This window comes from Halichoerus grypus, chromosome 7, assembly GCF_964656455.1.
Source record: "Halichoerus grypus chromosome 7, mHalGry1.hap1.1, whole genome shotgun sequence".
Taxonomy (NCBI): Eukaryota; Metazoa; Chordata; class Mammalia; order Carnivora; family Phocidae; genus Halichoerus; species Halichoerus grypus.
The window spans coordinates 5091720-5106100 of record NC_135718.1 but is presented as its reverse complement, the minus strand read 5'-3'; the positions used below and the strand labels follow the sequence as shown (position 1 = coordinate 5106100).

At 40.3% G+C, this 14381-nt stretch overlaps 1 protein-coding gene across 1 annotated transcript; it reads left to right on the top strand.

The window, feature by feature from the left end:
• Positions 1–4623: 4623 nt before the first annotated feature.
• NPS (neuropeptide S) lies at positions 4624–13326 on the top strand. The gene is made up of 3 exons (XM_078076902.1): positions 4624–4658; positions 10036–10117; positions 13147–13326. Exons 1-3 carry the CDS (start codon positions 4624–4626, stop codon positions 13324–13326), a joined length of 297 nt encoding a protein of 98 aa, XP_077933028.1.
• The last annotated feature ends 1055 nt before the right edge of the window (positions 13327–14381 follow it).

Below are 14381 nucleotides of genomic sequence, written 5' to 3'. Positions count from 1 at the left end.
GTAAGAGGCAAAGCCATGAGCTCAGATTTGCGTGTCAGGGTTGGCAGGGAGTGGGGGTTGGAGTACAATGGGGGCCGTAGGAGGGTTAGAAGAGAGGGTACGAAACCCCCCTTTCATCTACTGAGAGGATGGGTCTACTTACCAGGTAGTTCATGCTTTTCGGATAAAGCGGAGGTCACTGGGGATTTGTGGTCATGAGTTTTTGCATGAGACCAGCACTCATTATTGCCGGGTTTTCCTTTGGTCATAACCTGAGTGAGGCTCACAGATGGAGTCACTTGGGTTTGCTCAAAGTTGGAGTTTTGCCAGTCATGTTTGTTAGAGGGAGAGAGAAGCACTTTTAGGGGCATGATTTTGATGATGGACTGGGGGCTCTGAGCTGGTCAGTGGGGAGGAGGACCCCAAGTAGGTGGTGGCTAGTGAGGATGTGGCAAGAACACAGACTGGAAGCCTCATGTGGTTGAGGGGTCTCTGGGGTGGGAAGGTGGGAGGCAGTGGCCATGGTTGGGGGGGGTGGCATTCTGGAGGTGCTGTATTTCTGCGTGGCTACTTGAGCTGGTGAGAAAGATCACCCCTGATATCTCACCACCCCACCCCTCCAGCTAGGAACCGGGTCAGTTAATTTCTGTCTCCCAAACCTCTCTACCTCCATGGCCACCCCCCCTGGTGCATAGGTCCGTCTTCTCTTCTGGACTCTAACCACAGCCCACGGAGGGACCTCTCCACCCCAGCCACTGACCCTCCCTTTCTGCCTGCTTGTGGCAGCCAGACATTCTTCTAAAACACAGATCTGATTGGGCCATCACTCCTGCTTAAAGGCCTTTAATGGCATCTGTGGATCAACTCCAGGGCATGCATGGCCTACGCAGCAGGGATCATGCTCTATGTTCCAACATGGGTCTCTGCATCAGCCAGCCTCAATCACTGGTAGGTCCTCAGGTGACTGTGACTCCTTCCCTATCCTACCGGGACACCTGCTGTCCTGTCCCTTCCTCACCGTCAAGACTGAGCTCTGTCAGGTGTTTTACCGCCCCCATCCTGACTGTGGAGTTCCCATTTCTCCCTTCCTTGACTCCTTTGTGGCATTTTCTTATCACTGCACCCCAGAGCCTCACATGGTCCCCGGCATATAGTGCACCCTACTGAATTCTTTGATGAATCCATAAATGAAATGTTGACCGGCTACAAAGAACATTCCCTAAATGTTTTCAGGAGACTGCCCAGAGCTCGGTGTTTTATAACAGGATTTTTCCCTCTCATGGTCTTTCCTTAGAAAGGCCATTTCCAGTCGCTTTTCATCGGGTACCCACGTAGTATACTGTGAAGAGCACATCAATGATTAATGCGTTTATTAAATAAAATGCCATTCATGATATGGGGAAACTATGTCTAATATAACATCTGCCTTCTTAAAAAATTCAGAGTATCATTAAAATAAAATCAAAGTGTAAGAAAAATAGAACCATGTGCAGAAGTTTGTGCCTAAGAACATATGTTAGTGAAAAAAAACTAGTAGCATATTTTATTGCTAATTATCTAAATCAACATGTAAAATATGTCATTTATCTCAAATACTGTTTCTGATGGTTTCTAAAAATAACTGTATTTCATTGAATCGAAGACCCTGTCAATTAGAAGATATACCACTATTTCATGCATCACCAAGAAAGAAAAATAGGCTGCCAATTAACTATGATACCTTTATTGTAAAATGTATACCTGCCCCAAATGTCTGCCTCCAGCAGAAGAAAGAAAGAGCTTAGAGCTTACTTATTTCTTAATGGTGGTTCTCAACAGGGGGCGATCTAGTTTCCCTCCACCAGGACATTTGGTCCTATCTAGAGACATTTTCGGTGGTCACAGGTAAGGTGGTGGTGCTATTGGTATCTACTGAGTAGAGGCCAAGGATCCTGCTAAATATCCTGCCAGGCTCCGGGCAGCTTCCAACAACCAAGGATCATCAGCCCAAAATGTCAACAGTGCCAATGAGGCAAAACCAGGCTCTAAGGAAACAAGGAGATTTGCTTATGCTTTCTACATTCCACTATCACCTTCTGGATTTCCTTTGCCTTTTATTTCCATAGAACATGGATCTTAAGCACTGGGCCTATCCTGCATGCATATATGAAAACTATAGAAGCATTTTAGGAGCAACCGTGAATTGGAGCAATGATTTATTTCAATAAGTTAACCTAAGCCCTGCACAAGGCTTTATTTCTCCTACTCTAATATAAAACCAGAAAATACACTCAGCCACATTCTGCATTGTAATTATACTTTCAGAGGGTATAACAGTTATATGAATTAAGGAGCAGTAAACTTAAATTAATTTTTTCATATATGCCAAAAGATGCAGGCCTTAATGTGTGTTAATAATGCGTGAACAACGGAATCAATTGTAGAATTTTTTTAAAGATACCCAAACCCTAAATTACACTGAGCTGATAGCTTTTTTCCAACTGGTGACATGTCTCCTTAACATCATTGGAACACAGTTCCACATCGTAGGCTTAGCAAGGAGCTAAACCCAGTAGTAAAAAAGTTGGTGCTTGTGGGAAGTTTCCGGGTGTTATAACAGGAAGCTCTGGAACTTATAAAAAAGAAGACTTCTTTGATCTTTTCAGTCCAAGATCTGTCTGACTTGATGTGCTTGAAATCCTGAAGCATGAGTCAGAGAGTGTCACCCAACTTTAGGGGTGACCAAGGAGAAGCAAAAGTCAAAAAGAATTTGTTCCTTCTCTCTCTGGCTTTCACGCTGATGTCAAGAGGACATTTGTGAGAAGGGCATGGGTGTCTCTAAGATAGTTACCTTGTGACAAATAAGAGGTAAACTTTCACTGAGAAGTCCATTAAATTCCAAGGCTGAGTCGAGTGCTAATCCGCCCTTTAGGTGTTGACAATAGGTCTTCACATGTTCTAACTACACCATAAGTACTTGTCATAGACATCTGACTACAGGCCTGGTCACCAAAAGAGACAGTCCAGTCACAGGCAAAACCCTCGTGAGCCAGTGCCAGGCAGAGCTCCCGACTCCAGTCCCATTTCTCACTCCATTACGTGCCCAGAAGCCACCACCCATATTCAGGTAGCCAGTGCTTGGCATTCTATCTCCTCCCTATAATCAGAACTCAGTTGAAAGAAGAGTCTTGCACTAGACATTTACAGATTAGTCTTGCACTAGACATTTACAGATTAGTTTGGTGATAATGCTGTGGATTCAAACATTTTGATCCTAGACTCTAATTAAGCAGCCAAAGACTCTGCTTCTGGTTCACAGGAAGTCAGGCCTTGATCGATAGTTTAGAAAGGAAGCTGAGATGGTGGAGCTTTGGCCCTGCCTCAGAAGTCAGAGCTGTTCTGGGGCGCCTGGGTGGCTCAGTCTGTTAAGCATCTGACTCTTGGATTTTGGCTCAGGTCATGATCTCAGGGTCGTGAAATCGAGCCCCGCATCAGGCTCCATGCTCAGCGCAGAGTCTGCTTGAGATGTTCTCTCTCCCTCTCCCTCTGCAGCACCCCCCACCCAACTCATCCTCTCTCTCTCTAAAATAAATAAATAAAATCTTAAAAAAAAGAAGTCAGAGCTGTTTATATGACCTGAGCCCCAGCCCTGCCCGCTCCCAGAGTCTGCCTATCTGATACTTGGGTTCTGTTTTTAATAAGCTTGAAATGCAAACACAAATCCTGCTAATGGAACTTTAGCTGAGAATTCAATGAAGACAAGAGATGAAGTTGTCTTGTTCACTCTTGTGTCTCCTGGGCCTAGAACAGAGCAGGTGACCAAAATATAGATATCCAGTGAACAGTAGACGGAACACCTCTTAAGTGAAACATTGTTTGATGGGATTGATTCATGCCATGCTAGTTGCTTTTGAAGGCAGAAGTCTTTCCTGTGGATATATGCCGGGATTGAACAATTGATTTAAAAGGCTTCCTACTCCATAATTTTGGTTAGCACGTATGAGAGGTGATTGCCCTTTGGCCAGCTGTCAGTGTGGGACGAGAGTTCCCCACCCCCAGTCATGGGGTCAGGTGGTACTGTCAGGTGATCTTTTGAGTTAGGGAGGGAAGGCCAGTATGCCAGGAACAATTACAGGGCTATATTTGAGAAGGACTCCTGATTCCTTTACACAGCATTCAAGGCTTTTTTTTGTGATTTATTCCCTTTAATGAATGTTTACTGAACAGCTACTGTGCTAGTTTCCTGTATCGAAAACACCCCAAAATGCACTGACTTAAAACAATAATTATTTAGTATTGCTCACATTTCTGCAGGCTGGGGTGGCTGATCTCGGCTCACGGTTCTAGACACCTCTACTAACCTTAGCGAGGCTTTTCACTTGTCTGCAGCTGACTGCTGGCCAGAGGCTATGAGCTAGCTCTACCACATGGGTCCCTCATCTTCCTCCCAGGATCACAGGCCAACACAGGTGTGCTCTTCTTAGGGCAAGGACAGAAGTGCAGGAGGACAAGCCCAACCATGAAGTGCTCTTCATGTTTTTGTTGTACTATGTCTTCTGAACCAATGACAAAGTCAAGGAGTCAGGACTTACACTCTGTCCATGGAAAAGAGAGAAAAGAGGGAGTGGATATATCTGAACAAAGATCTAATCTACCGTATCAAGCATGTACCAGGAATATCCCATCAGCTTCACTCACTAGTAAGTCTTTGTACTCTTACAGGTCCAGCCGTCCAAACACATGAGTAAATGAGTGCCATGAGGGTAGATGGCAGAGGAAGGAAGAACCACCATCTATTTGACCTCATCTGTGGTGAGATAATTTGGACTTATTATAGATTTATGTTTAAGCCAGTAATTCTAATCTGTAGGGGAGGGGAATCTCAGGAAATCTGAGAATGTGATGAAAGCTTTGCTTTATTTTCCCAGATGAATGTCCACATACACAGAAGCACAGTTAGCAACATATAATTTTAGAGGAGTTAAGGGCTCCAAAGCCCATCTATGGATCTCCTTGGGATTTCATGGATGTCTAGCCAGGAGCATCTGGTCTAAAATCTTCTAACTGGAAGACCCGGAGAAGTTGGGATAGGCCTGAGTTATCAAGAAGGACTTCTGGAAAGCGTGTTGACATCAGACTCCATGGGGAGTCTGTTCTAACTGAGAATTAGACCTTGAGGGACTCCAGGATTTTCAGATTTGATACTGTCCCTGGATCTCCTATACTGAACTGTTTCCAAGTGATATGGATTTATTTCAACAAACAAAAAAAGCACCAGCAATATACTCAGCAATATCTTCAGAAATGTGAAGCTCCCAAGAAGTTCCCAGGAGACAAAGCAAACACTGGAAAAGAAGAGAAACATTAAGCCATTTAAGGCACTATATGGTTAAGCATCCAAATGACGCCGTCGCAGTGAGTGCAAAATATGTCTCAGACAGTTGTCTTGCAAAATCTCTGAGGATGCAAAGGGGAATGTGGGCCTTAAGATTATGGAGGGCTGCTCTGCCCTGGAAAAGTAGGATAACAAGAGACAACCAGCTAACTCACTGTCATTTCTAGAGGAAGGATCAGGTCATGAGCTGGGGTTGGGGATGGAAATGAAGGATATAAGAATTGTCAAGTGATGGGATGGGGAAGTGGTACCAAGAGAGTCCCATTAACATCTTGCTTCAAAGACACAGAAGATTAAACTTCAAGGGGTCACGCGTGTGCGCATGTGTGTGTGTGTGTTGGTTGGTCAGGGGCAGGGGATTTGAATGTCATAAGTGCTGTCTCCTCCAGAGCTGAGTAGATGAACGATGTTGTAGGTCCATGAGTGGGGACTGTGGCACACTGTTTGAACTGTGGTCTCTAAAGTCACACAGAACTGGGATCAAAGCCTGGCTGTGCCCTTCACAAACAGGGTGATGTTGGGCAGACTGTTTAACCTCCATGAGACTCAGTCTCTTCAACGAGGGTGGAGCTGGTAATAGTGCCTTCTTAGAATGGTGATGAAGACTTACTGCCCTGACCCAGAGAAAGAGGCTGTGCAATCTGCAGCGTATAGAAAGTGCTTAGTAAATGAACACATCCTCGGGTGTAGTGGTTAAACTGTCTTGTGAAGTAACTAGTCTGTGCAAAAAGGGAGGTTTGGCTTATGTAAATGGGGTGTCAGAGGAGAGAAATTGCTTTCAAGTATGGATCCAGAAGTTTAACAATACCTGCAGGTCTCTATCTCTCTCTCTCCCTCTCTCTCTCTCTCTCCCCCCCCCCCACCTTTGTCTCTCTCTCAATCTCTCTCCCTCTTTCCTATTTCCCTCTTTCTCCCTCTTCATCTTCTCTGACTTCTGGCATGGGCCTCCTTATCAGGCAAACTTTTTATACATAGTAGTGAATATGTTCTCTGGCATCTCCAGATATATCTAGTCCATAGTACATACTTTTTTAAAGTTTTACTTTTATTACAGTTTTATCGCATGCACCTGATTTAAAGGATCGACTAGCTCTAAGGGGGGCACTTCTATGAAAACTACACTTCCTACCTTCTCTTCCATTCCCTATCTCAGAGTCATCGCTTTCAAACTTTTTGGCTGATTGTCTATTTCTCTCTCAATAACATGATTGGTTTTGATTTTTTATTTTTCAGCATTATAGCATGAATTTTTCTGTACAAATTAGACAATTCACCCCACTACAAAAATGCACTATTTCCAAAATCTAGCTCCCAATTTAGTTAAATTACCCTTTGGTTAGATCATTGTTCAATAATTACATTACTGTAACTATGCAAATGATACTCTCTGCTGAGTCAAGTAGTTAACTGTGATTACTTTTGTTTCTTACAGAACTTTGTTTAATTGGAACAAATGTCTTTTTCTGTACTTTTGCTTTTCTTTTTCTTTTTCTTTACTTATCTGTAGATTTGTCACTAAGTCAACCCCAAATTCTCCCATTGTCTAATTCTCCTCTCAAGATATGCAGATATACTAAGGCTTTCATTTTCTTACAGAAATCTCTCCCAGAATCATCTAGCTACACCAATCTGGACTTTTTGCCCTTCAGGCCTGGTGTGCACGTCTCACTGGGGATCTCTTCTTACCGTCATCCTGGGAATTTTCTTGCTTTGTCTCTGTATTGATCTCCTGTTACATGTATCTCACATTTTCTTCTTTATAGGTGCATATTCTCATTTTTGGTGGAGCATATCCTGAAATGCTTCCTGACAAAGGGTGTAGGGGAAATATAATTTGGAGATCTTACATATCTGAAAATGTTTATTGTAGTCTTCCACTTAAGGGATAGTTTGGGAATAAATTCTAGGTTGGATATCATTTTTCTGCAGAATTTTGAAGGCATTGCTCTATTCTCTTCCAAGCTCTTACATTATTTTCGAGAATTCTAAAATATTTCTGGTGTCTGAATCTTTGTAGTTAATTTGGAGATTGTAGGATGCAATTTGCTAAAATTTTATGATGATGTATCTTAATATGGGTCAGATTGACCTGTAGTGCCAGACACTTGATGAGTCTCTTCCTTCCCAAAAGTCAGTATCGTCTATTATGGAAAATGTTCTCGAATTTCCTTATTGATGATTCCCTCTCCTCTCTTTTTTTTTTTCCATTTTCTTTTCTAGAATCCCTATTATTTACATGTTGGAACTACTGGATGGGTACTATTCTTTAATTATTTTAGTTTTTCTCCTTATCTTTTCTTCTGTAATGTCTGGGAGATTTATGCAACCCTATCTTTCAATCCTTCTGAGCTTTTTTTTAATAGTTTTAATTTTCATGAGCTCCTTTTTGTCCTCTAAATGATTTGCTTTATATAGCTTTCTTTTCTTATTTTATAGATACAATATTTTCTCTTCTCTCTGGGAGAATATTAGTGTTTTTTGTTTTTTTTTTTTTTAAGTTTTCTTCTCTTGTATTCTCTCCTGTTTCTTTCAAGTCACCTTTACTTCCTGTTTGTTGGTTTCTATCTTTCAGGATAAAACACTGCTGCTATGGACTTCTCTCCCATTTTCTTTGTTCTTACCAGTTCTGCCTTTATAAATATCTTGTACTCATTTCAGTTGCATCTCTGAATTGTCTGTTTATATTAAGAATAGGCGCTAAAACATCCATAAATTTTTGTGTGTGTGTTAGTGGGTACTGTCAGCCCTGGACTTTAGTGGATTTCACTTGCCTGGGCTGCTTTTATGTGGGGACCCTAATGTCTGTATCTCTAGGTTTTTCATCTTGAGCTGGGCAGATTCCCCAGAGAAGGTGTTCCATTCTCTTGTCTTGAGGATAAAGACCGGTCTAACAGTGTTCAGGAGCTGTGCCAAGAAAGAGACCCATGGGTCTCAGTCTTGAGTGTAACACTGGTTCAGCCTTTGTTTTCAGAAAAGTAACCCCTTAACACCACTACACCTGATTCCCTTGGTCAGGAGACACTCTGCTTTACCATTTCCATAGAACAGACCTATAGTCCTCTGCTGGGGCAGAAGTTGTTTGGACATGGGAAGTGGAGAGGGGATGTGGGATTGAATTGAGTCATGTCTTAAACTTCCAGCTGATCCTCTTCTTTTTAGTGCCACCTTCACCACATCCAAAAGCAACTGGTCCCATGAAAACTTAAGACTGTTAATGGTCTGTTACTAAACTATTTTAATAAGAACGTTTCTCAGGATCTACTTGGTCAATTGCTCATCACTCAACAAAACACTTGCTGTCATCCTCTCTTCCATTTTTTTTTGTTCTTATGTGTTTATTTTAGCTGGGTTTAAAGAGACACCAAAAGTAAATGTGTGTGTTCAGTTTTTGGTGTTCTTAGAGCTGTTTATCTCCCAACCTCCAAGTGATATCCCCAAAGACTATGATAAATATGTTGGATCACATGCCCCAGCTCCCAACTTGGCACTAATCCCTGTGACCTTTGTTCTCTTGAGAATCTGGGTCACCTGCTTTTCCTCGTGGTAGACAAAGGGTGACTATATGATCGACAACTATATGAGAATCATACCCATCAGCAGTTCCCTAAAGAAAGGGATGTAGCACTGACAAACAGGTAACAAATGTCCCAGACACAGGGCAGCTTTGTCCTCCAAAAGGTGCTGATCTTGAGGAAGCAAGGATTTCCCTCGGTTGCTTTGTATTCAAAAAATGTTGGCTCCATCTCAGAAACACTAGTTATCCAAGCAGAAAGCACCTCCCTTGATGTTTTTCTCCATTGTAAGCTCCAGCAACATCTGTTCACACTTAGTGCTCCTGAATCAATTTATTAATGTGGATGCCCATTGGTTTGCAAGGGCAGCAAAGGCTTCCTGGAGAAATTCTATGCCCTGGAGAGAAAAAGGAGGCCATGGCAGGCAGCCTTTTCAGAACTCTGGGCCTTGGACTCTGGGTATGCACATGGAAAGGGATAGGTGCAGTGCCTTTCCTTTATTTGAGTGACCAGTGACAAAGGGACATGATACTTGTTTCCCTGCTTTCACCTCAGAAGTCCTAAAGGAGGGAAATCCATCGTGGAAAACTTAAATAATCTGTGTGCATTGTGAGGGTAGATGTTCTTCATTCTTGTAAGTATTTTGTGTTCGACTCTGGAACATGATGCTGGACATTCAAAGAAATAATGCCATCCTGTTTAAGTGTTAAACTCTAAGCAAAACAAACTTGTGGTTTCTTTTGAGACCTCTAGCTATCTATGTCACAATGACACAGTTTAGAAGACAATGCTTTTGAAGGACATTTTTAATGGCAAAATTTAAATGAAGTCAATGCTTGGTAGCTCACTGACAATGCCTGTGCGTTATTGGCCTTTTCCAACTTAACAAGAACAAAAAAAGAACCAATTAGTCACATATGATGAGACATGATGACATTTTTACTCCTGAACTTTTCTGGTATAAAAGGGTCACCCAAGGAGGATCTGACAGTAAGTGTGAGGAATTTGGCAATAAAACCACCGGTCTGCAGAAATTTTGGAAAATCCAAAATGATTAGGTGAAAGACTGCCTTTTTCCACAAAGAAAACTGTTGAGTTCATATATGCTTTTTTTTTACTTATACTTCCCTAAATGAAACTAATCTTAGGGTTTTTTCCCCCAACCTACAGCTCATTAAAATTCAGCCTTATTCTACTTCTATTGATTTCTACAATGCATGTGTTCTGGTGTTTTCCAGTTCCACCTTCTAAGGTAAGAGTTTTGCCTCTATTTTTGATGCTTGACTAGATGGTTTTTAAGTGTTTAAGTTCAAAGTAATCTCAGGGAATATGTGACAGAAAAGTAATTTCTCTTATTATTAGAGCTTTCAATGAAAAAAAATAAGTAGAGTCAAGAAATTAGTAAAAAGAAGTGCTTATGTGACAAAAATAATGCTAGACTTATTAAAATTTGTTTTAAATTATTTAAGAGTTGGCTCCTGCATAGAAAAGCATGCATTTCAATGTAAAATGTGCATAGTTTTGCCCATGACAATTTATTTATTTCACGTGTGCACTCATGATCAAAGTGAACATTTAACCATTGAAACTATATTACAAATACAATGGATCAGTTTTTTAAAATAGTGAATTTACCAATTTTATAAAAATGGTAACTTTTTCAGAAACAGAATATAGATAAAATGCCATATCTCAATGAAATATCACATAAAATATTAATTCATGTGTTTATTCAAGAATATTGATTGTCTAATGTTAATCATTGAACTGTTCAAAACATTCAGAAAATGAACGTCTTTTTTTGGAATTTTTAATACTATTTCTACTTGATATTTCAGTTGCTTTAATGTCAATGCTTTGTTTAAAATTTTAAAATATTTTTTGTCACTGATACTGTTTTGTGTTCACTGAAACTTAACCTGGCATACTGTAATTACTGAATCAATGTAATTCATGAAACTACTTTTAGGATAATGAGATGCTACATAAATCCTAAATAATAGATAAAAGTCCAAACATAATGATTTAGCTGTTTATATTATTGGTCTTCTTTGCATCTGTCATTTTTCTATTACTTGTTTACTGAAGTTAGCTTCTTTTTTCCTGATTTAGTCTTATGAGCATTCAACACTAATTGAGTCATTGATTCTATAAGACACCAACCATATTGATCAAGTTGATGAGTCACAACCCATAAATTGGTTATTTTCTCAAGTGTCTTCCTAATTACTTTCTATTCTTTTCCTGAAGGTTTGTTCATGACATTTCTGTTGAACAAGAGGCATTTGTGTGCGGCTTTTTTTTTTTTAATTAAGAATGTACTTTCTTCTAATGTACTTACAAATCTGCTTGTCCATATATGAAATTTTCTTCTTTCCGTGCGTATTCCATATTTCTATTTTTGCATGTGACAATTTCATTCTCATTATAACTCAATCATGTAGCAATGGTACCAATTTGACTGTTTAAGGTGAGTAATTACAGACAAAACAATGTATAGGCTCTTGTAATATTTGATGTGAACTTCATAAAGTACATCAACTAGGCAAGTATACCATATTATTCTGTTAACAAGTTAGCTCTGGCAAGGACTCCCTTCAATGATCAGCAAAGTACATCAGTATCTTTTTAGGGGTGTTTTCAGCATCTTATAACCAGAAATGATGCACTTCTTTTGCAATACAAAGGTGGTATCATGAGTATTTCTGGAAAGAACTGGAATGCTTCCCTTCCTGAAATGACTCATAGGCCCCTCCTTGCTGGGGATTTAAAATAGATGGCATTATACCATGCTTAGATTTCCTCCATTTACACAGGGAAAAACACATAGTGGGCGTTCAAATAAGAGTTTTTGATTGGTTTCCCATGACCAATATTTCTGAAACTGTCTGACTGTTCCCAGGTCTGTAGTATGTTTCTTTCCTTATAATAAAACCGTTCAGCCCCCTTTTCTTTTTATTGCTCTCATGTGGTTGAGAAATGGGCTTGGAGTCAGGTGTTTCCACTCAAATCCCTGCTTCACCTACAAGCCATTTTTCAAAAAAGATTTTATTTATTCATTTGAGAGAGAGAGAGAAAGCGAGAGACAGAGCACAAGCAGGGGGAGGGGCAGAGGGAGAGGGAGAAGCAGATGCCCTGCTGAGCAGGGAGCCCGATGCCTGGCTCCATCCCAGGACCCCGGGATCATGACCTGAGCTGAAGGCAGATGCTCAACCAACTGAGCCACCCAGGTGCCCGACCTACAGGCCATTTAATTTCCTCATTTATACGCAACTCATGAATCATTGAACACTACATCAAAAACTAATGATGTACTATAGAGTGGCTAACTGAACATAATAAAAAATAAATAAATGTATTTCTTATTAATGAAAAAAATAAAACTGAGGAAATGATAATACCACTTTATACATAGAGCTTTCTGAGGGGATAAAATGAGGTGATGCACATAAAGGATTTACCACAAAGCAGGTCATTGATAAATCTTTGCTCCATTTATCGATAGAACTTGCAGTTGTACCTCATCAGTGCGTACATCCTCTGAAACCACAAAGGAGGGGACACAGGACAAATGTTGAAAATTCTTACTTGATCTCTGGGTCAGGCCCACTTTTTGGAACTGCCAGCCCTGGTCCTTGGGACATGGCCCTTTGCTCTTTACTTGGTTCCTTTATCTGGAAAGTATGGGGTTGAACTGCATATACTCGATGGCCAGTTTGAACTCTTGATTCCAGACATGTACTTCCTTCAAGACTAAGTACCCCCACACTCTCCGGGTCTTCAAACCACTAATGAGAAACTGAACCAAAGTCAAAAGATGAAGATGCTATTGTTCAAATAGCAAGATAGCCTTATGGAAAAGCTTGGTAAATGACCCAGGACAAATCTCAGAGGGAAAGTGTTTCCAACTGAAATCTGAAGTTTGGTTATCATGGATTGTTTTTCTTAGTGAATTTTTAAAAACTTCCTAGGACTAATTAGTGCCACTTGAAAGATTCTTTATGAAGTAATAGCAACAAGATGATTATGTATGGTGTATGATGCAAATCCCGAATGATAGCAATTACATAAGTAGTATAAAAATTAGACGAGAGAGTAGATAGCTCTAAATAATATTTTGTATTTAGATAAAGTATATGTTGTGTGCTAGCAAAATTTCTCCCTCAGAAAGGTTGGAGACATTGGATTTACAGCCTTAAGATTTTGAAAATTGTTACTATTGAAATAAACTTTTCATCCTAAAGCTGTATTCTCTCCCTCCTCCCCACTCTGAATTGCCAGGTGTCTGGAAAATCTGATTACTTTCTCATCCTGTTGAACAGCTGCCCAACCAGGATGGACAGGAGCAAGGGACTAGATTTTCTAAAGCCCATTTTCGAGAAGACGTTTATGAAAAGGTCCTTTTGCAATGGAGTTGGCACAGGGATGACAAAAACTTCCTTTCAAAGAGCAAAATCATGAATAAGTGTGCAAAGGACTCTGGGAATTAATCTCAAACTTTGTAGAGTGTGACTAATATGCTAAAAGTCAGTTATATCTTTATCATTAAGCATTGGTGTGCTCTCAATTCTTAAATATCATTTCTCTCTGAGCTGGTAGAGAGTAAATTGAGTTTAAAAAAAATGTAAGATAAGTCAAGCAGAGAAAGTCAATTATCATATGGTTTCACTTATTTGTGGAACATAAGGAATAGCATGGAGGACATTAGGAGAAGGAAGGGAAAAATGAAGGGAGGGAAATTGGAGGAAGAGATGAACCATGAGAGACTATGGACTCTGAGAAACAAACAGGGAGGGGGGTAGGGGGATGGGTTAGCCCGGTGATGGGTATTAAGGAGGGCACGTTCTGCATGGAGCACTGGGTGTTATATGAAAACAATGAATCATGGATCACTACATCAAAAACTAATGATGTATTGTATGGTGACTAACATAACATAATAAAATTAAAAAAAAAAAATGTAAACCTGCCTCAAACTTCCCCTGCAAGAGAATAAACTATTTATGTGATCAGGTAGCGACTTCCCTGGCTAAGGATGAACACATTTGCTTTGATCTTGAATTGTCCAGAAAGTGTGAGCATTTTTTTACTCTAATGACAATGGTATGATTTCTTTCCTGCCTGTAATACTGTAATATCATAATACTGATTTCTTTTTCTTTTTTTTAAAAATTTTTTATTGTTATGTTAATCACCATACATTACATCATTAGTTTTTGATGTAGTGTTCCATGATTCATTGTTTGTGCATAACACCCAGTGCTCCATGCAGAATGTGCCCTCTTTAATACCCATCACCAGGCTAACCCATCCTCCCACCCTCCTCCCCTCTAGAACCCTCAGTTTGTTTTTCAGAGTCCATCGTCTCTCATGGTTCGTCTCCCCCTCCGATTTCCCCCCCTTCATTCTTCCCCTCCTGCTATCTTCTTCTTTTTTTTTTCTTAACATATATTGCATTATTTGTTTCAGAGGTACAGATCTGTGATTCAACAGTCTTGCACAATTCACAGCGCTCA